General features: G+C 35.3%; 1 protein-coding gene across 1 annotated transcript; it reads left to right on the top strand.

Moving 5' to 3' along the window:
• The first annotated feature begins 735 nt into the window (after nt 1-735).
• LOC127101183 (uncharacterized) lies at nt 736-2,809 on the top strand. The gene is made up of 2 exons (XM_051038530.1): nt 736-927; nt 2,603-2,809. The coding sequence occupies exons 1-2, from the start codon at nt 736-738 to the stop codon at nt 2,807-2,809; spliced, it is 399 nt and encodes a 132-aa protein (XP_050894487.1).
• Nucleotides 2,810-25,005: the final 22,196 nt, after the last annotated feature.

The raw sequence follows: 25,005 nt of genomic DNA on the forward strand, positions 1-25,005 counted from the left end.
GGATATTTTGATGATTGGAGTGAAGTGTCAAGTGTGACACCCTTAATTGCATATCTACTCTGATTTATGTTTTGTTGATTTAATTAAATATTGGGGTATTTTAGAAGGGTGTTACATGTAACACCTTCGAAGTTTAATTAGAATTTTTGATATGCTTAATGATTTATTATGTTTGTATTTATAGTTTTAATAAAACAAAATGAAATTTTATTTAAAATAAAATATTAATAGTAATAATAAATAGAAAGAGTCGTGGATATTTATAAATTATAGGCTAAAATAATGGGATTTATTAAAATAAAGGAAACTAGTAAGAATGAATAAATAAAATAAATATAAAATTTATTTTTCTATTTAAGGGTGAGGGAACTTTAAAGAGTGTGTTAGTAGTGAAAAAGGAGAAAAGTTGAGAAAACCTTGTATTATCACGAATTTTATTATTATATTTCCTTAAATATTATAATAATTAATATTTAATTTTAGAATCTCTGAGTAATTAATTAATATTATATGGGTTAATAAGTTGTTGGCTAGAATATATTTATATTTTTAATAATTAAATTATATGGAAGTAGAGAATATTAGTTGTAGTATTAAATTATAATTTAATAAAAATGGATAATTTGTAGAATTTATTTAATTAATTAATTGGTAGAAATTGATAGAATTTGTGAGTGGGTAGTAAAATAGATTTTTGATTAAAAATAAGTAAGTGAGTAGAATTATATCGAGACAATGACTCATGTGATGATTCAAGCTAATGAGGCCTTGTTGGTTAATCAACAAGCTAATCAGAATCAGAATGGGGAAGCTGATGAGTTTCGAGGACTGGGAAAATTCCAAAAGAATAACCCTATCATATTTAAGGGAAGGTATGATCCTAACGGTGCACATGCTTGGATTCAAGAGATTGAGAAGATTGTTCGGGTAATGGCATGTACAAATGCTTATAAAGTGTTGTTTAGACTGTATACGTTGTATGAAAAAGATGAGCACTGGTGGGAGAATACCCCTCAACGATTGGAAGTTGTTTGGACTAATTTTAAGAAGGATTTTTGGATAAATATTTTCCAGTTGATGTTCCTAACCCTAAGGAGCTTGAATTCTTAAAGTTAAAGCAAGGTAACCTGTATATGGTAGACTATGCAGCCAAATTTGAGGAATTATCCAGGTATTGTCCATAATATATTGGTGTGGATGCTGAATGTTTCAAATGTGTGAAGTTTGTAAATGGTATGTGCTCCGAGATTAAGCATTTTATTGGATATCAAGAGACTCGTCGTTTCTCGGTGTTGGTTAAAAACTGCAGGATTTATGATAAAGACACTAGGGTAAGATCTATTTACTATAAGAGTGTGAATATGAAGAAATTTGCTAATTAGAATCATGTCAAACCTTATACAGATCAAAGTAGAAAAGAAAGTCAAAAAGTTGCAATTGAGGATGAAAATAGTGGGGGAGGTGCTCCTCTTCCTTTGAGGCGTGGAACGTGTGGAAAGCAAGGTCATATTGTCTCTGAGTGCGGGAATACAACTCCAACATAATTCAATTTTGGATAGGGTCACATCGACACCTATTGTCAGAAGCCAAAGAGAAGACCAAATGTAGGTCAGTGCAACGTAGGAACTAGAGAGCCAGATGAATGAGTCTTGTCCAGAGTAGTCCTTCTCAAGTAAATTTTCGAGAACAAAAATTCTATAAATGGAGAAAGTTGTAACACCTCCGAAGCCTTATTAGAATTTTTAGTGTGCTTAATTATTTGTTGTGTTATTATTTATACTTTTAATAAAATAAAATAAAAGTTTATTTAAAGTAAAATGTTAAGAATAATAATAAATAAAAAGAGTCGTGGTTATTTATAAATTATAGGCTAAAATAATGAGATTTATTAAAATAAAGAAAATTAGTAAGAATGAAGAAATAAAAGTAATATAATTATTTTTTTTCTAATTAAGGGTGAGGGAACTTTGAAGAGTGTGTCAATATAGAAAAAGGAGAAAAGTTGAGACAACCTCGTAACATCCCGATTTTTATTATTATATTTTATTAATTATTTTAATAATTAATATTTAATTTTAGAATGTTTGAGTAATTAATTAATATTATATGGGTTAATGAGTTGTTGGCTAAAATTTATTTATATTTTTAATAATTAAATTATATGGAAGTTGAGAATATTAGTTTTAGTATTAAATTATAGTTTAAATAAAAATCGATAATTCATAGAATTTAATTAATTAATTAATTGGTAGAAATTTAGGGAATTTGTGAGTGGGTAGTAAAATAGAATTTGATTAAAAATAAGTAAGTGGGTAGAATTATATCAAGACAATGACTCATGTGATGGCTCAAGCTAATGAGGCCTTGCCGGTTAATCAACAAGCTAATCATAATCAAAATGGGGAAGCTGATGAGTTTCGAGGAATGGGAAAATTCCAAAAGAAGAACCCTCTCACATTTAAGGGAAGGTATGATCCTGTCGATGGACATTCTTGGATTTAGACCTTATACATTGTGAGAAAAAGCTTAGCACTGGTGAGAGAATACCCCTAAACAATTGGAACTTGTTGTCACTACTATTATTTGGACTAATTTTAAGAAGGATTTTTTGGATAAATATTTTCAAGTTGATGTTCCTAACCCTAAGGAGATTAAATTCTTAGAGTTAAAGCAACGTAACATGTATACGGTTGATTATGCAGCCAAATTTGAGAAACTATCCAGGTATTGTCCTCAATATAATGGTGTGGATACTGAATGTTCCAAATGTGTGAAGTTTGTAAATGGTACGGGCTCCGAGATTAAGTAGTTTATTGGATATCAAGAGATTCGTCATTTCTCAGTATTGGTTAAAAAGTGTAGGATTTATGATAAAGATACTAGGGTAAGATCTATTTACTATAAGAGTGTGAATGTCAAGAAATTTGCTAATTAGAATCATGTCAAACCTTATACAGATCCAAGTAGAAAAGAAAGTCAGAAAGTTGCAATTGAGGATGAAAATAGTGGGGGAGGTACTCCTCTTCCTTTGAGGCGTGGAACGTATGGAAAGCAAGATCATATTGTCTCTGAGTGTAGGAATACAACTCCAACATAATTCAATTTTGTATTGGGTCACATCGACACCTATTATCAGAAGCCAAAGAGAAGACCAGATGTAGGTCAGCGCGACGTGGGAACTAGATAGCCAGATGAATGAGTCTTGTCCAGAGTAGTCCTTCTCAAGTAAATTTTCGAGGATAAAAATTCTATAAATGGAGAAAGTTGTAACACCTCCGAAGCTTTATTAGAATTTTTAGTGTGCTTAATTATTTATTGTGTTATTATTTATAGTTTTAATCAAATAAAATAAAAGTTTATTTAAAATAAAATGTTAATAATATTAATAAATAAAAAGAGTCGTGGTTACTTATAAATTATAGGCTAAAATAATGAGATTTATTAAAAAAAAGAAAATTAGTAAGAATGCATAAAGAAAATTAATATAAAATTTATTTTTCTATTTAAGGGTGAGGGATCTTTTAAGAGTGTGTAAATATAGAAAAAGGTGAAAAGTTGAGACAACCTCGTAACATCCCGATTTTTATTATTATATTTTATTAATTATTATAATAATTAATATTTAATTTTAGAATGTTTGAGTAATTAAGTAATATTATATTGGTTAATGAGTTATTGGCTAAAATTTATTTATATTTTTAATAATTAAATTATATGGAAGTTGAGAATATTAGTTTTAGTATTAAATTATAGTTTAAATAAAAATCAATAATTCGTAGAATTTATTTAATTAATTAATTGGTAGAAATTTAGGGAATTTATGAGTAGGTAGTAAAATAGAATTTGATTAAAAATAAGTAAGTGGCTAGAATTATATCGAGAGAATGTCTCATGTGATGGCTCAAGCTAACGAGGCCTTGCCGGTTAATCAACGAGCTAATCAGAATCAAAATGGGGAAGCTGATGAGTTTCGAGGATTGGGAAAATTCCAAAATAATAACCCTCTCACCTTTAAGGGAATGTATGATCGTGTCGGTGCACATGCTAGGATTTAGACCTTATACATTTTGTGAAAAAGCTTAGCACTGGTGAGAGAATACCCCTAAATGATTGGAAGTTATTGTCACTACTATTATTTGGACTAAATTTTAAGAAGGATTTTTTGGATAAATATTTTCCAGCTGATGTTCCTAACCCTAAGGAGATTGAATTCTTAGAGTTAATTCAACGTAACATGTATATGGTTGACTATGCAGTCAAATTTGAGGAACTATCCAGGTATTGTCCTAAATATAATGGTGTGGATACTGAATGTTCCAAATGTGTGAAGTTTGTAAATGGTACGGGCTCCGAGATTAAGTAGTTTATTGGATATCAAGAGATTCGTCGTTTATCAGTGTTGGTTAAAAAGTGTAGGATTTATGATAAAGACACTAGGGTAAGATCTATTTATTATAAGAGTGTGAATGTGAAGAAATTTGCTAATTAGAATGATGTCAAACCATATACAGATCCAAGTGGAAAAGAAAGTCAGAAAGTTGCAACCGAGTATGGAAATAGTGGGGAAGGTGCTCCAATTTGCATAATGATTTATTGTGTTATTATTTATAGTTTTAATAAAATAAAATAAAACTTTATTTAAAATTAAAAAAAAAACAATAATAATAATGAATAGAAAGAGTCATGGTTATTTATAAATTATAGGCTAAAATAATGAGATTTATTAAAATAAAGGGAATTAGTAAGAATGAATAAATAAAATAAATATAAAATTTATTTTTCTATTTAATGGTGAGGGAACTTTAAAGAGTGTGTGACTAGAGAAAAAAGAGAAAAGTTGAGACAACCTTGTATTATCCCAATTTTTATTATTATATTTTACTAATTATTATAATAATTAATATTTAATTTTAGAATGTTTGAGTAATTAATTAATATTATATGGATTAATGAGTTGTTGGTTATAATTTATTTATATTTTTAATAATTAAATTATATGGAAGTAGAGAATATTAGTTTTAGTATTAAATTATAATTTAAATAAAAATGGATAATTGGTAGGAATTGAGGGAATTTGTGAGTGGGTAGTAAAATAAAATTTTTATTAAAAATAAGTAAGTGGGTAGAATTATATCGAGACAATGACTAATGTTATGGCTCAAGCTAATGAGGCCTTGTTGGTTAATCAACAAGCTAATCAGAATCAAAATGGGGAAGTTGATGAGTTTCGAGGACTAGGAAAATTCGAAAAGAAAAATAACCATCTCATATTTAAGGGTAGGTATGACCCTGACGATACACATGCTTGGATTCAAGAGATTGAGAAGATTTTCAGAATCATGGCATGTACTAATGCCCGTAATGTGTTGTTTAGAACTTATACGTTGTATGAAAAAGCTGAGCACTGGTGAGAGAATACCCCTCAACGAACGGAAGTTGTTGGAACAACTATTATTTGGACTAATTTTAAGAAGGTTTTTTTGGATAAATATTTTCCAGCTCATGTTCCTAACCCTAAGGAGATTGAATTCTTAAAGTTAAAGCAGGGTAACATGTATAGGGTTGACTATGCAGCCAAATTTGAGGAACTATCCAGGTGTCCTCAATATAATGGTGTGGATGTTGAATGTTCGAAATATGTGAAGTTTGTAAATGGTATGTGCTCCGGGACCCGAGATTAAGCAGTTTATTAGATATCATGAGATTGATTGTTTCTCGGTGTTTGTTAATAAGTGCAAGATTTATGATAAAGACACTAGGGTAAGATCTATTCACTATAAGAGTGTGAATGTGAAGAAATTTGGTAATTAGAATCATGCCAAATCGTATAGAGAATCAAATGGATAGGAAAGTCAGAAAGTTGCAGTTGAGGATGAAAATAGTGGGGGAGGTGCTCCTATTACTTTGAGGCATGGAAGGTGTGGAAAGCAAGGTCATATTGTCTCTGAGGGCAGGAATACAGCTCCAACATAATTCAATTATGGATAAGGTCACATCGACACCTATTGTCATAAGCCAAAGAGAATACCAGGGGTAGGTCAATGCTACGTGGGAGCTAGAGAGACAGATGAATAAGTCTTGTCCAGAGTAGTCCTTCTCAAGTAAATTTCCGAGGACAAATATTCTGTAAATGGAGAAAATTGTAACATCTCCGAAGTTTAATTAGAATTTTTGGTGTGCTTAATTATTTAATTTGTTATTATTTATAGTTTTAATAAAATAAAATAAAAGTTTATTTAAAATAAAATGTTAATAATAATAATAAATAGAAATAGTCGTAGTTAATTATAAATTATAGGCTAAAATAATGAGATTTATTAAAATAAGGGAAATTAATAAGAATGAAGAAATAAAATAAATATAAGATTTATTTTTCTATTTAAGGGTGAGGGAACTTTAAACAGTGTGTCAATATAGAAAAAGGAGAAAAGTTGAGACAACCTTGTAACATCTCGATTTTTATTAATTATTATAATTACTAATATTTAATTTTAGAATGTCTGAGTAATTAATTAATATTATATGGGTTAATGAGTTGTTGGCTTGAATTTATTTATATTTTTAATAATTAAATTATATGGAAGTAGAGAATATTAGTTTTAGTATTAAATTATAATTTAAATAAAAACGGATAATTGGTAGAATTTATTTTAATTAATTAATTCATAGAAACTGAGGGAATTTGTGAGTGGGTAGTAAAATAAAATTTTGATTAAAAATAAGTAAGTGGGTAGAATTATATCTAGACAATGACTCATGTGATGGCTCAAGCTAATGAGGCCTTGCTGGTTTAGCAACAAGCTAATCAGAATCAGAATGGGGAAGCTGATGAGTTTCGAGGATTGGCTAAATTCGAAAAGAATAATCCTCTCACATTTAAGGGAAGGTATGATCATGACGGTGCACATGCTTGGATTCAAGAAATTGAGAAGATTTTCAGGGTCATGGCATGTACTAATGCCCATAAGGTGTTGTTTCGACCTTATACGTTGTATGAAAAATCTAAGCACTGGTGGGAGAATACCCCTCAACAATTGCAAGTTGTTGGCACTACTATTATTTGGACTAATTTTAAGAAGGATTTTTAGGATAGATATTTTCCAGCTGATTTTGGAACCCTAAGGAGATTGAAATCTTAAAGTTGAAGCAAGGTAACATGTTTATGGTTGACTATGCAGTCAAACTTGAGGAACTATCCAGGTATTGTCCTCATTATAATGGTGTGAATGTTGAATGCTCCAAGTGTGTGAAGTTTGTAAATGGTATGCACTCTGGGATTAAGTAGTTTATTAGATATCAGGAGATTCGTCATTTATCGGTGTTGGTTAATAAGTGCAGAATTTATGATAAAGACACTAGGCCAAGATCTATTTACTATAAGAGTGTGAATATGAAGAAATCTGCTAATTAGAATAATGTCAAACCATAATAGATCCAAGGGGAAAAGTAAGACAGGAAGTTGCAATCGAGGATGAAAATAGTGGGGAGGTGCTCCTATTCCTTTGAGGCGCGGAAGGTGTGGAAAGCAAGGTCATCGTGTCTCTAGGTGCAGGAATACAACTCCAACATATTTCAGTTGTGGATAGAGACACCTCAACACCTATTATCAGAAGGCAAAGACATGATCAGGTCTAGGTTAGCGCGATGTGGGAACTAGATAGCCAGATGAATGAGTCTTGTCCAAAGTAGTCTTTCTCAAGTAAAATTTCAAGGATGAAAATTCTATAAATGGAGAAATTTGTAAAACCTCCGAAATTAATTAGAATTTTGGTGTGCTTAATGATTTATTGTGTTATTATTTATAAATTTAATAAAATGAAATAAAAGTTTATTTAAAATAAAATGTTAATAATAATAAATAAATAAAAAGAGTCATGGTTATTTATAAATTAAAGGCTAAAATAATGAGATTTATTAAAATAAAGGAAATTAGTAAGAATGAGTAAATAAAATAAATTTAAATTTTTTATTCTATTTAAGGGTGAAGGAACTTTAAAGAGTGTGTCGATAGAGAAAAGGGATCAAAGTTGAGACAACCTTGTAACATCCCGATTTTTCTTATTATATTTTATTAATTATTATAATAATTAATTTTTAATTTTAGAATGTCTTAGAGTAATTAATTAATATTATATGGGTTAATTAATTGTTGGCTAGAATTTACTTATATTTTTCTTAATTAAATTATATGGAAGTAGAGAATATTAGTTTTAGTATTAAATTATAATTTAAATAAAAAAGGATAATTGGTAGCATTTATTGAATTAATTAATTGGTAGAAATTGTGGGAATTTGTGAGTGGGTAGTAAAATAGAATTTTGATTAAAAATAAGTATTTGGGTAGAATTATGTCGAGACAATGATTCATGTGATGGTTCAAGCTAATGAGGCCTTGTTGGTTAATCGACAAGCTAATCATAATCGGAATGGGGAAGCTGATGAGTTTCGAGGACTGGGAAAATTCCAAAAGAATAACTCTCTCACATTAAAGGGAAGGTATGATCTTGACAGTGCACATGCTTGGATTCAAGATACTAAAAGATTTTTAAGGTCATAGCATGTACTAATGCTCATAAGGTGTTTTTTAGACCTTATACGTTGTATGAAAAAGCTGTAGACTGACCGGAGAATACCTGTCAACGATTGGAAGTTGTTGGCACTACTATTATTTGGACAAATTTTAAAAAGGATTTTTTGGATAAATACTTTCCAATTAATGTTCCTAACCCTAAAGAGATTGAAATATTAGAGTTGAAGCAAGGTAACATGTCTATTGTTGACTATGCAACCAAATATGAGGAACTATCCAAGTATTGTCCTCATTATAATGGTGTGGATGTTGAATGTTCACAATGTGTAAAGTTTGTAAATGGTATGCGCTCTGAGATTAAGCAGTTTATTGGATATCAGGAGATTCTTCGTTTCTCAGTGTTGGTTAATAAGTGCATGATTTATGATAAAGACACTAAGGCAAGATATATTTACTTTAAGAGTGTGAATGTGAAGAAATTTTCTAATTAGAATCATGTCAAACCGTATACAGATCCAAGTGGGAAAGAAAGTTAGAAAGTTGCAACCGGAGTTGAAAATAGTGGGGGAGGTGCTCCCATTCCTTTCAGGCGTCGAAGGTGTGTAAAGCAAGGTTATCGTGTCTCTGAGTGCAAGAATACAGCTCCAACATATTTCAATTATGGATAGGGTCACATCGGCACCTATTGTCAGAAGCCAAAGACAAGACCGGGAGTAGGTCAGTGCGACATGGGAGCTAGAGAGCCAGATGAATTAGTCTTGTCTGGAGTAGTCCTTCTCGAGTAAATTTTCGAGGACGAAAGTTATGTAAATGGAAAAAGTTGTAACGCCTCCGAAATTTAATTAGAAATTTTGTTGTGCTTAATGATTTATTGTGTTATTATTTATAGTATTAATAAAATAAAATAAAAGTTTATTTAAAATAAAATGTTAGTAATGATAATAAATAGAAAGAGTCGTGGTTATTTATAAATTATAGGCTAAAATAATGAGATTTATTAAAATAAAGGAAATTAGTAAGAATGAATAAATAAAATAAATATAAAATTTATTTTTCTATTTAAGGGTAAGGGAACTTTAAAGAGTTTGTGAGTAGAGAAAAAGGAGAAAAGTTGAGACAACCTTGTAACATCCAGATTTTTATTATTTTATTTTATTACGTATTATAATAATTAATATTTAATTTTACAATGTCTATGAGTAATTAATTAATATTATATGGGTTAATGAGTTGTTGGATAGAATTTATTTATATTTTTAATAATTAAATTGTATGGAAGTAGAGAATATTAGTTTTAGTATTAAATTATAATTTAAATAAAAAATGGATGATTGGTAGAATTTATTTAATTAATTAATTGGTAGAAATTGAGGGGATTTGTATGTGGGTAGTAATATAGAATTTTGATTAAAAATAAGTAAGTGGGTAGAATTATATCAAGACAATAACTCATGTGATGGCTCAAGCTAATGAGGCCTTGTCGGTTAATCAACAAGCTAATCAGAATCAGAATGGGGAAGCTGATGAGTTTCGACGACTGGGAAAATTCCAAAAGAATAACCCTCTTGTGTTTAAGGGAAGGTATGATCCTGACGGTGCACATGATTGGATTCAAGAGATTTAGAAGATTTTCAGGGTCATGGCATGTACTAATGCTCATAAGGTGTTGTTTAGACCTTATACGTTGTATGAAAAAGCTTAGCACTGGTGGGAGAATACCCCTCAACGATTGGAAGTTGCTGGCACTTCTATTATTTGGACTAATTTTAAGAAGGATTTTTTGGATAAATATTTTCCAGCTGATGTTCCTAACACCAAGGAGATGGAATTCTTAGAATAGAACAAGGTAACATGTCTATGGTTAACTATGCAGCCAAATTTGAGGAACTATCCATGTATTGTCCTTATTATAATGGTGTGGATGCTGAATGTTCCAAATTTGTGAAGTTAGTAAATGGTATGCGCTCCGAGATTAAGCTGTTTATTGGATATCATGAGATTCGTCGTTTCTCGATGTTGGTTAATAAGTGCATGATTTATGATAAAGAGACTAGGGCAAGATCTATTTACTATAAGAGTGTGAATGTGAAAAAAATTGTTAATTAGAATCATGTCAAATTGTATATAGATCCAAGTGGAAAAGAAAGTTAGAAAGTTGCAACCGAAGACGAAAATAGTGGCGGAGGTGCTCCCATTCCTTTCAGGCATCGAAGGTGTGGAAAGCAAGGTCATTGTGTCTCTGAGTGCTGGAATACACCACCAACATATTTCAATTGTGGATAGGGGAACATCGACACCTATTATCAAAAGCCAAAGACAAAACCAGATGTAGGTCAGCGCGACGTAGGAGCTAGAGAGCCAGATGAATGAGTCTTGTCCAGAGTAGTCCTTCTCAAGTAAACTTTCGAGGATGAAAATTATGTAAATGGAGAAAGTTGTAACACCTCCGAAATTTAATTAGAATTTTTGTTGTTCTTAGTGATTTATTGTGTTATTATTTATAGTTTTAATAAAATAAAATAAAAGTTTATTCAAAATAAAATGTTAATAATAATAATAAATACAAAGATTCGTGGTTATTTATAAATTTATAGGCTAAAATAATGAGATTTATTAAAATAAAGGAAATTAGTAAGAATGAATAAATAAAATAAATATAAAATTTATTTTTCTATTTAAGGGTGATGGAACTTTAAAGAGTGTGTCAGTAGAGAAAAATGAGAAAACTTGAGACAACCTTGTAACATCCCTATTTTTATTATTATATTTTATTAATTATTATAATAATTAATATTTAATTTTACAATGTCTATGAGTAATTAATTAAAATAATATGGGTTAATGAGTTGTTGGCTATAATTTATTTATACTTTTAATAATTAAATTATATGGAAGTAAAGAATATTAGTTTTAGTATTAAATTATAATTTAAATAAAAATGGATGATTGGTAGAATTTATTTAATTAATTAATTGGTAGAAATTGAGGGCCAAAGTTGAAACCAAGTATCACAAAGATAATGAAAATGCCTCCAACCAAAGGTTCTAAATGAGATCCTCTAAGTCCAGGTTGATTACAAGTGGAATGGATATTTTTGGTCTTATCATGTTTTTGTTGTTTTTAATGTATGATAACAATAAAGATAAATGACAATAATAGACATGCATGATGAGTTTCTACAATGAATATGATGAGTACTTGAATGTAAATTACAATGCAATAACATAATTAGTAAATCACAAGGTAATAATGGTAAAGTCACAATAACAATGGTTAGTGAATATGGATGACATAAAATAAACCACAAGACAATGGTAACAAGATCAAAATATTGGTTATTGATAAACAAAACCAATGAAGTAAAGTTAGTGGTTAGTAGGAATATGTTCAAGTTAAACTCTTGAGGATTATCTATCCTTAGGTCAAAAGATTCAAAATATAGCGCATCAGGGGATAACTTATCACTGATGCAAAGTATTGAAGATGATCAAATGATCAACTTACAATAGATTTAAAATAATGAAAGTTATGTAAACCCCAAGCCCATCTATCAATAGCTTGACAAAAGGAAGACTATACCAAATCAAGGGTTAAAGGTTAATATTTTGATTAAATGATTAAGTTAGACAAGCTAGAAAGATCAATGTACAATATAATCAAGTTAACAATAAGGGTTAATGGGTTAGTATAACAATGGAGACAAAATGGAACAAAAGGAACCACAAGACAGAATGCATGCATTGAGGGTTGAACCTTTGACCTTAGGGTCATGGAGGATCAACCCCCTCTCCCATTGGGCCAAGCACCCACTTGTGATAAGAAACGCGCTGGTGAAATAAAATATTAAATCAAATGCTAAAAATGAAACCGTGCGTTGATGACACTGAAATTCACCGTATTTTCGACTCCGATTTCACATGCATTTTAGTAGTTTTATTGTTATTTTGTTGTGTTATTACTATGTTTCCCTTTGTTTTCAGGTTTTTACTTTAATCGGAGCCCCGATCGAGAAAAGGAGTGAAAAAGAGCTAAAAACCCTAAAATTCAGCATTTTGTACTTGTGGCTCCCACTGTAGCTGGCGCCATGGACCCTGTCATGACGTGTCCTAGCTCAACTTCCCTCAACTGCCACGTTCCCCACTACTTCCACTAAGGCGCCACAGATTTGCCTTGTGGCGGGCGCCATGGCCTTGTGGCGGGCACCACAAGAGGAAAAGTTTTCCCTCCCATTTTCAAACTGAAGGGCATCCTTGTCATTTCCATCATTTTACTTGCTTATAAATAGAAACTCGAATTCACTTGTTTAATCATCCAAACTTAGAGCAGAGGCAAACTTAGAGCAAACTTTGTTTCACTTAGGCATATATTCAGTATTTTAAAGTGGTAATCGCTTCGCATGGGTGTTACCACAATTGTGTAATCGAGTTTTGTGATTGAGTCTGTAATCGAGTTTGGAGCACTTTGGAAGGAAGTTAATCCTGCCGCCATTTTCATTTCCGCTTTGCATTTTATTCAACCCTCCGATTGGAGCAGGTTTTTATTACTTTGCCTTTATCTAATTTATCTTCCCGCACTGTCTTTACTTTATTTATTTCCCGCACTGTCTTTACTTTATTTATTTACCACTGTCATACGGTGAACTGGACTTTTTGTGTTTTTTATCGCAATGTCGCGGTTAGCAAGAGTCGCCACCGACTTTTCTTTTATCCAATAAGGAAAGGTGGAAAAGAACAGGAAAGACCTTAATTTAGATTTTGGGTTCGGGAGGTACATTATACAAAGGGAAGGTGTTAGCACCCTTTGTATCCATGGTTATCCATGGGCTCTTAATTGCTCGATCACTTATATTATTTTTGTCTAAAAAAGTGTTTGTGAATTGTTTGGAAAATTGTTTTGAAAAGAGAATTTAACTTTGTAATGATTCTTGTATGAATGTATACAAAGTGGTTATCCCGTTTTAGTTTTGAAAATTGTTTAGAAAAATATAACTCGGTAATGATTCTAGTATGAATGTATACCAAGTGGTGATTTTCTAAAGGCATTTTGAAAGGTGTGAGGTGCAAAAAAAAATGTTTTAAGTTGTGAGCCAGCAATTAAGAGTTATACCGACCCAAGGTCTTTACGGGCATTTCCTATCCTTATGAGGGTAAAACTGTCCTTATTATTGAGAAATAAGTAGTTTTATCCTTTGGATGTAAAAGGGTCATCGTAGGGTCATCGATTGGTCATTGAAGGCAACAGTTATGAGGATACCTTAGCATTCGAAGGGACTATCATCATTTAACCGTAGGCAACATCGGAGGGTCATCGAGGGACAAAGTTGTATATTCGAAGGCAACATCCGAGGGACTATAATTTATTTTATGATGATTTAACCGAAGGGTCTTTGCTAAGGGTATCCCCACGTTCGCGGGACATGACCGTAATATCGTAATCGTAAGGCAACAAAGAGAGGTCCAAGATCACTTATTCAAAGGCAAAGTTTTACAATTAATTATATAATTAGGATGAAACTCCACATTAAAATTATTAAAAATAATATATTAAAAAATTAATACATTAGAAATTAATACATTAAAAATTAATTTAGGGTGAAACTCCACAAGGGTATCCCACAAATAAAGTGGAATACCTAGCCAATAACCTTTTCCTGGGATATGTGAACCTTTACGAAACTCAAAAAAAAAAGAAACATGTCAGAACACCAAATCAGGGTGCAATCGAAGATTACACCGGAGAAATATCACAACAATAAATAGGATAGGATGAATAATGCATGGCTATGATAAAACATAAAAAAAAGAATAGAAAAGTCAGCTACTGTCTCGTTCGCCTCTGCCTCGCCTAGCGAAGGTCAGGCGAATACTCGCCCCAGGCTCGCCTAGCGAGGTGCTAGCGAGCGGCCACGGATTTTGAATTTGAAAACAGCCCCACGTTAGGAACTTTGAATTTTATGGCATTTTATCACAGGAATAACATGATCGAACATTCAGGGTATTCAGGCATATTTAAATTCCCATACGAAAGCAAATTATATATCCACATTTAATCATGATGCATTATATATGTAGATATGGCCAATTGAAAGTATAAACAATAGAGATACGCAAACCTGTTTGCCAATTCAAGGTTGAAGGGATTGACCACTTGTAGTATCGGAATAAGTTAGGCAGCGGGAATTGGACGGCGATGGCTTCGGTGCAGATGGGCTGCCTTCAGGGTTTCTTTACTCTGAATTCTCCGGGTAGGCAGGGTTCCTATGCCAAAGTTTCTATCCGTCCTTCTCTGTTCTCTCTCTTTCTTTTTCCTCAATGTTTTGTTCCAAGGAAACCTCAGAGTGTTTTGCTTCTCTTCCTTCTTTCTCCAGTAAATCTCCCAGTGTAAACTCCAAGTGTCACTCCCCTACTGAAACTTCAGTATTTATAGACTAATTTCGTGGGTAATGGGCTTGGAATGAGGGAGACCCAAGTCCAAAATAATTTGTTATATTTTATTTATTTATTTTTTAATTATTTAATTAATTAATTAATTAATTAATTAATTTTTTTTTTTTTTTTTTTTTTTTTTTTTTTTTTTTTTTTTTTTTTTTTTTTTTTTTTTAGGAAAAATGATGGGTAATTTTTGGGGTATGACAGCTGCCCCTGTTCAATATTCTTGAACCGAGAGAGTTAGGATGGCGTGTATGCCATTCGTGGTCTGGAGGTGGAAGATTATTGAACACTAGAATGCCCCAAAAATTTGCACTTGAGAATCGACAGTTGGTCTTGATGGAGATGGGCTTAAAGATGCCATCCGGGAGGTTTGATGACGAAAGCTTCAGATCGCGTCGTATATTAGGCCAATTTGAAGACATGGGTGCCACACTGGGTCGTACGTTAGACCGTATAATGAGTCATCCATTAGGCTGCCGACTTCGCTGGGGAGTCGGAGTGTGTCATATGCTGTTGGGGATAAAGGATCAGAATGGACCATACGCTAGATCGTATCTGAGTTGCAGAATGAGCCGTACGTTAGGCTGAATCTGATGACGAAAGGGGTAGTCGTACGTTAGACTACACTTCAGAAATGTACCGTATGTTAGGTAGCATCTGAGGGGATGGACATCCGAACGGGTCGTACGTTAGACCGTCGCAGAATGAGTCGTCTGTTAGGCCGCATCTGATGATGAAAGCGGTAGTCGTACGCCAGACTACACTTCAGAAATGTACCGTACGTTAGGTAGCATCTGAGGGTTGTAAGATCCAAACGGGTCGTACGTTAGACCGCGTTGGGGTTGTTGAAGTTCAGAATGGATCGTACGTTAGATCGTATCCGAGTTGTAGAATGAGCCGTCCGTTAGGCTGCATCTGAAAAAGAAAGTAGTCGTACGCTAGACTACACCCCTGAATGTACCGTACGCTAGGCAGCATCTGAGGATTTGAAGGTCCAAATGGGTCGTACGTTAGACCGCATTGGAGTTGCTGAAGAAGTCATATGTTGGGCTGAATCAGAATGAACCGTACGTTAGGCTGTATCTGATAACCTGTATATGTTGTACTTGCAATAAATGTCTGGGATGGGCTTAAAGATGCCATCGTTAGGAGGATATCGAAGTGTTGTCAGAATGAATGTTCCCATGAACTGTATTTGAAATATGTATCTGAATCTTGAATGTGATTGATAAAGGTGTCTGTCTGAATGAACCTTTTATTTTGACTATATCAGGAGGATAAATAACCTGCAAAGAAAAGTTAGCTTCATGCTATGTCATGATGTATGAGATGTTTCGTGTTATGCTAAAATAAATGCGAATGTTGTATGCATGCGTATGCTGTGAAATGATGTAATGAATGAGTTATGCGTATGAGAAGTTCTGCTTGGGGACTCTACTGGGGAAAATAAATCCCCATCTACTGATTGGAGATATTTGTAACGATGACCCTTTCTCGGCAGGGGGTTCTTGATTCTGTCTGATGGTAGAAATATTCCACAGATCTTGGCTGAGGATGGATGAGATGATCAATCTGTCTGATGATGCCGACCTCTGTTGGGGAGTAACTGGCTGTGCCGGGGAATACTGCTAATTTCTTCTGAGGAATAACAGACTTGCTGGGGGAATAGAATTGGTAGCGGATTCATTGGAAGCATGGTTAGACCTTCTCCTCGATCCTGAAGTCGGGTAGTAATTGCTATTGCTATTCTATGCATGTATTTTTGGTAAACATCAGTCATATTCAAATGCACATATTAATTCAAATTTAATCAATGGACATTTACGCAACCAAAACAGAAAAGTAAAAACAAAAGCATCTTTTTTTTGAAAGAGGGTTGTATTGATTTTGAAAGGAGGCCTATAAACAGGCAATTTGTGTACAAGGAGACAGAAATCCTAGTAAGAGGAAATTGTCGAAAACAAAGAGAAAGCTATGTGGAAGAAGTCCTATTGATTTTAAGCCTACTACTGTCATTATGTCTTCGAGCATCTCATCCCTTGCTGTCGGATAGAAGTGATTGGCTTGGTCAGTCCCTCGAACTTGGATGAAAGTTGACTGAGAACGGGACATAGTCATACGCTTTAATCCCTAATTTTTGCCTGGACCGCCTTTTCAGGTTTTCAGTCCACCAGGATACCCTTTTTTGCCCAAGCCGCCTTTTCAGGTTTTCGACTTGCCGGGTGTACATTTTTTTATATATATCCCTAATTTTTGCCCGAACCCTTTTGGTTCGCCGGGATGCCCTTACTTTTGCCTAGATACGTCGATCTAGCGGGTCTCTTTTATGCGTAGTATTTTTTAACTATGTCCGCGTTCACGGGATGTGGGAAGTCTTCACCATCCATAGTAGCGAGTATCATGGCTCCACCAGAGAATACCTTCTTAACCACAAATGGCCCTTCGTATGTGGGAGTCCATTTGCCTCTGGGATCACCTTGTGGTAGAATGATACGCTTGATCACCAAGTCGCCAAGTTGGTACACCTGTCTCTTAACTCTTTTGTTAAATGCCTGGGTCATGCATTTCTGATATATCTGCCCATGACAAACAGCCGCAAGTCTCTTCTCATCAATCAGATTTATCTGATCGAGTCGAGTCTGAATCCATTCATCTTCATCTAAGCCCGCCTCTTTCATGATTCTTAGAGAGGGAATCTGAACTTCCACTAGTAAGATGGCTTCCATTCCATAGACTAAAGAGAACGGAGTTGCCCCTGTCGTAGTGCGCACTGAAGTGCGATAACCGTAAAGAGTAAAGGGTAACATCTCATGCCAGTCTTTGTATGTTACTGTCATTTCTTGCATGACCTTCTTGATATTGTTAGCAGTCCCCACGGCGCCGTTCATCTTTGGCCGGTACGGAGAAGAGTTATGGTGTTTTATTTTGAACTGCGTGCAGAGTTCAGTAATCATCTTGTTGTTCAAATTAGTACCATTGTCAGTGATAACTCTTTCAGGAGACAGCAGGTTTCTCAAATAGGTATTTGATAGAATCCATCTTAGAAGTCAATAAGGTGGTATGATTCAACATATACTGTCTTAGTCGGCGAGCAGCCCAGGCCAAAGCACAGCAAGCTTTCTCGGGCTGTGAGTATCTTGTTTCACAGTCGGTACCTTTTGCTAAGGCAGTATATGGCATGCTCTTTTCGACCAGACTCGTCATGTTGCCCCAACACACCTCATTGAATTTTCTAACACGGTCAAATACGTAATTAAAGGTCTTCCTTCAACTGGTGGCATCGGAACTGGAGGTTCTTGGCGATATTTCCTGATTTTGTCATAAGCTTCTTGGCATTCATCATTCCATACCATCTCTTGATTTTGTCTCAGTAATTTGAAGATGGGTTTGCAGGTAGCAGTCAAGTGTGGAATGAATCGGGCAATGTAATTCGAGTGCCCCAAGAAACCTCTGACTTCTTTCTTGTTTATTTCAGTACCCAGATTTACAATTTCAATTGATTCCTCATGCGGCTGTATAGTCTTTTCTTCTTGCAGTAGTCGGGCAAGTTCTCCAGGGACTTCACAATCTTCCTCGCTTCCATCCTCGGCTTGGTAGATCGGATTTTCAAAGTCATAATGAACAGTAGCAGAGTCATTACCAACAGGATCCAGAGTGGATATGGATCGGCAAATTGTTACGTGAGTGTGTGCAAGAAACATAGCTTGTTTGAAAAATGACAGGAAAGATAAAGAGCGCAATATTTGAATGCAAAAAGTCCATTGATCTATTGAATATGAATATGCTTATGAAAATGACAAACCCCTAACAAATTAGCCATTGTGCCTCGGGCATAGACACAATGCTTTAAGAAGTTTGATTGTAAAAGAAAATTAAAATTTGCAATTCTAGAATAAACAATAACAATTACTCCTGACTAAAGGAAATCGGGATAATGTCTTCAGTCTTCCAATTGTTGAGTCCGTCACCAATTGTTGGGAAAATCCAGCTATCCAAGTCGCAATCACTATCAGCATCTTCCATAGCATTAATCTGATTTTTGACTATCTTTCCAGAGTTAAACCCCAGGCCAGCTTTATCAGACTTGTACGGTACATTGATCAGTTGACCCCAACCAGCACGATCACCATTTTCAATCGCGGCTTGAGCATCTTTCAGAGAGATCATGACAGGGGGAGCACGAACAACCTTGGGCACAAGGGGAGTTGGCTTAAGGACAGGACTGGGTGGAGGAACCACTTCAAATGACTGAGAAGGAGTCTCAAAGAATTCACCATCCATCTCGACGTATTTGAAGGCTTGCACACTACTGACAATATACTCTTCTTCTCCACATACAGTGACAACCATGCCTGCTATTGGATACTTCAGCTTTTGATGAAGCGACGAAGCTACCGCACCTGCCCCATGGATCCAAGGGCGCCCCAACAAGCAGGAGTAGGCGGGACGAATGTCCATCACGTGAAAGGTAGTGTTGAAGACTTGAGGTCCTATCTTGATAGGGAGAACCACTTCACCATAGACAACACTCTTCGCACCATCGTAAGCACGCACCACAACATCACTAGGTTTCAGTTCAATGCCTTTGTAGTCAAATTTATCGAGTACAGCTTTCGGGAGCACATTCAAGGAAGAGCCGTTGTCGATCAACACGTGAGCCAGGGTGATCCCCTCACACTCGATGGAGATATGCAGAGCTTTATTGTGATTCTTTCCTGCTGGCGTCAGGTCAGCATCGGAAAAGCCTAGGCCATTGTCAACAGTCAAATTAGCAACATAATGTTCGAATTGATCGACGGATGTTTCTTGAGGCACATGAGCGGTCTTCAAGAATTTCATCAATGCATTGGCATGGGATTCAGAGGATAATAACAAGGACAACATTGAGATTTTAGACGGAGTATGCCCCAATTGTTCCACTACATCAAAATCGCTCTTACGGATGATTTTCAGCATCTCTTCCATTTCCTGTTTGGCAACATCTTCAGAAGTAACTTCGACCGATGTCTCTGACTGAGGAGGATTGACTGGTCTTTTTCCTCGAATTTCGGGAGCGGGAGGTGAGATTTCTGGGGAGTAGATCCTTCCACTTCGAGTAACTTTACTAGTCCCCACAATATCATTAGGATTAGCAGAACTACCAACCTGCTTTATGCCATGGATGTAAACGTCGCCTCCATAGTTCCACGGAATAGCTTTGCTGGAGGAATATGGCACGGGGCCAGGTGCGGTAATAATCAGGGGAGCCACTTTGGGCTCAGCGGTAATCTTCACAGGCACTCTAGTAGCGGTAATCTTCACTGGAGCTTTGGACCTAGCAATCACAGATACCTCTTCAATAGAGTTGTCCACCTTAGGAACCCTTTCAAATAGAATTGTACGATCATCCATCAGCCGTTGAATGCCGTTCTTCAACTTCAAACAATCATTGGGTCGGAGTACACAGAGATCGCAATCTTCAGCACAACCTGGAAATAAACCAGCTTGCAATAAATTCTTCTTAACGATCAGGAGAGGAGATGCTAAATCAGCAACGTCAGTAACGTGAGAATTGTCGTCCACAACATTAACATTCTGGTCATGATTAGGCATAGGTGCTGTGATGACATTGGGGGTCGCCGGAGGATCAAATTCAATTTCTCCAGCGTCGATCATATCCTGAATCTTGTTCTTCAACAACCAGCAATCATTCGTATCATGCCCGGGGCTATCGGAGTGATAGGCACACCTGGCGTTGGGATTATAACGAGGAGAAGTAGTGTTGGGATTTGCAGGAGGGCCTCTGAGGGTAATCAAATTGGCCTTTAACATACTCTGCAGTGCTTGGGTTAAAGTCATATTGATCTTGGTAAACTGTCTTCTCGACCTGTCTTGTCTGTGTTGGAAGTTCTGAGATGGCGGTGCGGCAATTGTAACTGCCCCAACAGTATGGTCACGATTCTTCTTGTTATGCTTCCTCTCACTGTACACAGCATTTGATTCACTCTTTCCCTGATAGGACTTTTTGGTGCTTGCAGAAGTAGCTGCCTGTATCTTTCCACTTCGAATGCCGCTTTCAACCCGTTCACCTGTCAAGATAAGTTCAGTGAAACCTGACGAGGAACTTCCCAGTAGATGGCTGTAGAATGGGCCAGTCAGTGTACCCATGAACATGTCCACTAACTCTCGATCAGTCATAGGGGGTTTGACTCTGCCAGCCAAATCTCTCCACTTTTGAGCATATTCTTTGAAACTTTCTTTAGAGCCCATAGTCATATTTTGTAGCTGTAGCCGAGTAGGCGCTAACTCAGAATTATACTGGTAGTGCTTGTAGAAAGCTGTTGCTAAATCAGTCCATGTGCGGATGTTAGAGCTCTCAAGCTGATAATACCACTCTAACTGTGTGCCAGACAGACTCTCTTGGAAGAAATGGATCCACAGTTTCTTATCAGTAGTGTGCGGCTGAATCTTTCTCACATAAGCCCTTAGATGCATCTGAGGACAAGAGGCACCATCATACTTAGTGAAAATGGGAACCTTGAATTTGCGGGGAATGACCACATCAGAGACCAGACCCAAGTTTTCGAAATCCAGACCGGGCACTTTCTGCCCCTCCATAGCTAGCATACGTTCTTCCAGCAACTTGTACTTATCATCCTTCGGAGAGTACTGTTCATGTTCATAATCTTCATCGTCGTCCTCAGAATTGACGAGATTAGGATTCTCATCTTCCGAATCATTCTCGGTCTCTTCTTCTGAATCCTTCGGAATTCTAATCTTGACTCCTGTAACCTGTCCCTTAAGCCTTCTCCCCGGGTTGATGTAACCCACAGGTTTCTGGTCCTTCTTCTTCTCCATCAAAAGAGCTTTCAATTCTTCCTGCCCCTTAGATAAGCTCAGCATCATTTCCTGGAATTGAGCATTCTGGGCCTGGAGATCTTTGACAGTTTGTTCGAGAGCCATTGTTCAATCTGTTTGAATCTGCTGGAATCTGTTTGATAGGAAAATCGTGAGAACACTGATCCTTTAGAATACCTGTTATGCGATGCAATGCAATGTATGAAATGTTTTCAAGGACTTTCGGGATTTAACTTTGCATAAACTAACAAAAAGAGCTTTTTTTTTCTTTTCTCTTTTGTTTTTGCTTTTGTTTTTGTTTTTTTTTTAGCAGAGTTAAATCCCTAAATCCTTGAAATGGTTAGTACAATGCCATGATGTTATGATGTTATGTTGTTATGATGTCATGTTGTTAGATAAATAACAAGCACAAGCAAGTCACACAACAATCATTCCTAGGTTTTAAGGCTTGCGTGAGTTCCATAGGTAAATACCCTCCCCACTGAAGTTTGGTTGGTTCAACCTGTCTTAGAATAGTAACCGGGTTCTAGAAGGATCTCAAATCATTGACCTTTCCTTAAGTCCACTTCAGTGCAACACCAAGTGGTTGACCGAAGCTTCCCTAAAGTCCAATCTCAAAGAGTGTAGTATCGAGTCTCAACCAACTCCAGTCGGAACCGAAGCCAGTTATCTCACTACTTTCTAATGGCCAGGATGAGTCAATTAGGGTTCTAAAGGTCTGGTTAATGCTTTTATGACACCACGCGAATGCCAAATATTTCCTCAACTAACATGAGGAACATCAGGACATCCAAAGTGCCACATTAACCGTAGCCATCATTTTGACCATTCCAGTATACGCCGGACAGTCGCGATGATCTCTTGCTACTTACCTAAGGTACACTAGATCCGGGTGTAGGATCTTTCACTCAAGCATAACATACCCAAGCAATCCCTTAAAAATAAATCAGACAAATTGAATAAGTGATCTTGTTTTTAAGGTAACCTCTCTTTTTAAGTATTCCCAGCAGAGTCGCCAGTTCTGTCATACGGTGAACTGGACTTTTTGTGTTTTTTATCGCAATGTCGCGGTTAGCAAGAGTCGCCACCGACTTTTCTTTTATCCAATAAGGAAAGGTGGAAAAGAACAGGAAAGACCTTAATTTAGATTTTGGGTTCGGGAGGTACATTATACAAAGGGAAGGTGTTAGCACCCTTTGTATCCATGGTTATCCATGGGCTCTTAATTGCTCGATCACTTATATTATTTTTGTCTAAAAAAGTGTTTGTGAATTGTTTGGAAAATTGTTTTGAAAAGAGAATTTAACTTTGTAATGATTCTTGTATGAATGTATACAAAGTGGTTATCCCGTTTTAGTTTTGAAAATTGTTTAGAAAAATATAACTCGGTAATGATTCTAGTATGAATGTATACCAAGTGGTGATTTTCTAAAGGCATTTTGAAAGGTGTGAGGTGCAAAAAAAATGTTTTAAGTTGTGAGCCAGCAATTAAGAGTTATACCGACCCAAGGTCTTTACGGGCATTTCCTATCCTTATGAGGGTAAAACTGTCCTTATTATTGAGAAATAAGTAGTTTTATCCTTTGGATGTAAAAGGGTCATCGTAGGGTCATCGATTGGTCATTGAAGGCAACAGTTATGAGGATACCTTAGCATTCGAAGGGACTATCATCATTTAACCGTAGGCAACATCGGAGGGTCATCGAGGGACAAAGTTGTATATTCGAAGGCAACATCCGAGGGACTATAATTTATTTTATGATGATTTAACCGAAGGGTCTTTGCTAAGGGTATCCCCACGTTCGCGGGACATGACCGTAATATCGTAATCGTAAGGCAACAAAGAGAGGTCCAAGATCACTTATTCAAAGGCAAAGTTTTACAATTAATTATATAATTAGGATGAAACTCCACATTAAAATTATTAAAAATAATATATTAAAAAATTAATACATTAGAAATTAATACATTAAAAATTAATTTAGGGTGAAACTCCACAAGGGTATCCCACAAATAAAGTGGAATACCTAGCCAATAACCTTTTCCTGGGATATGTGAACCTTTACGAAACTCAAAAAAAAAGAAACATGTCAGAACACCAAATCAGGGTGCAATCGAAGATTACACCGGAGAAATATCACAACAATAAATAGGATAGGATGAATAATGCATGGCTATGATAAAACATAAAAAAAAAGAATAGAAAAGTCAGCTACTGTCTCGTTCGCCTCTGCCTCGCCTAGCGAAGGCCAGGCGAATACTCGCCCCAGGCTCGCCTAGCGAGGTGCTAGCGAGCGGCCACGGATTTTGAATTTGAAAACAGCCCCACGTTAGGAACTTTGAATTTTATGGCATTTTATCACAGGAATAACATGATCGAACATTCAGGGTATTCAGGCATATTTAAATTCCCATACGAAAGCAAATTATATATCCACATTTAATCATGATGCATTATATATGTAGATATGGCCAATTGAAAGTATAAACAATAGAGATACGCAAACCTGTTTGCTAATTCAAGGTTGAAGGGATTGACCACTTGTAGTATCGGAATAAGTTAGGCAGCGGGGATTGGACGGCGATGGCTTCGGTGCAGATGGGCTGCCTTCAGGGTTTCTTTACTCTGAATTCTCCGGGTAGGCAGGGTTCCTATGCCAAAGTTTCTATCCGTCCTTCTCTGTTCTCTCTCTTTCTTTTTCCTCAATGTTTTGTTCCAAGGAAACCTCAGAGTGTTTTGCTTCTCTTCCTTCTTTCTCCAGTAAATCTCCCAGTGTAAACTCCAAGTGTCACTCCCCTACTGAAACTTCAGTATTTATAGACTAATTTCGTGGGTAATGGGCTTGGAACGAGGGAGACCCAAGTCCAAAATAATTTGTTATATTTTATTTATTTATTTATTTTAATTATTTAATTAATTAATTAATTAATTAATTAATTAAATTTTTTTTTCTTTTTTTTTTTTTTTTTTTTTTTCGTTTTTTTTTTTTCGTTTTTTTTTTCGTTTTTTTTTTTTTTTTTTTTTTAGGAAAAATGATGGGTAATTTTTGGGGTATGACACCCACACTGTCTTTACTTTATTTATTTCTCGCACTCGCTTTACTTTTATTTATTTTTCGCACTCGCTTTACTTTATTTATTTCCCGCACTCGCTTTACTTTTATTTATTTCTCGCACTCGCTTTACTTTATTTATTTTCCGCACTCG

This window comes from Lathyrus oleraceus, chromosome 1, assembly GCF_024323335.1.
Source record: "Lathyrus oleraceus cultivar Zhongwan6 chromosome 1, CAAS_Psat_ZW6_1.0, whole genome shotgun sequence".
NCBI lineage: Eukaryota > Viridiplantae > Streptophyta > Magnoliopsida > Fabales > Fabaceae > Lathyrus > Lathyrus oleraceus.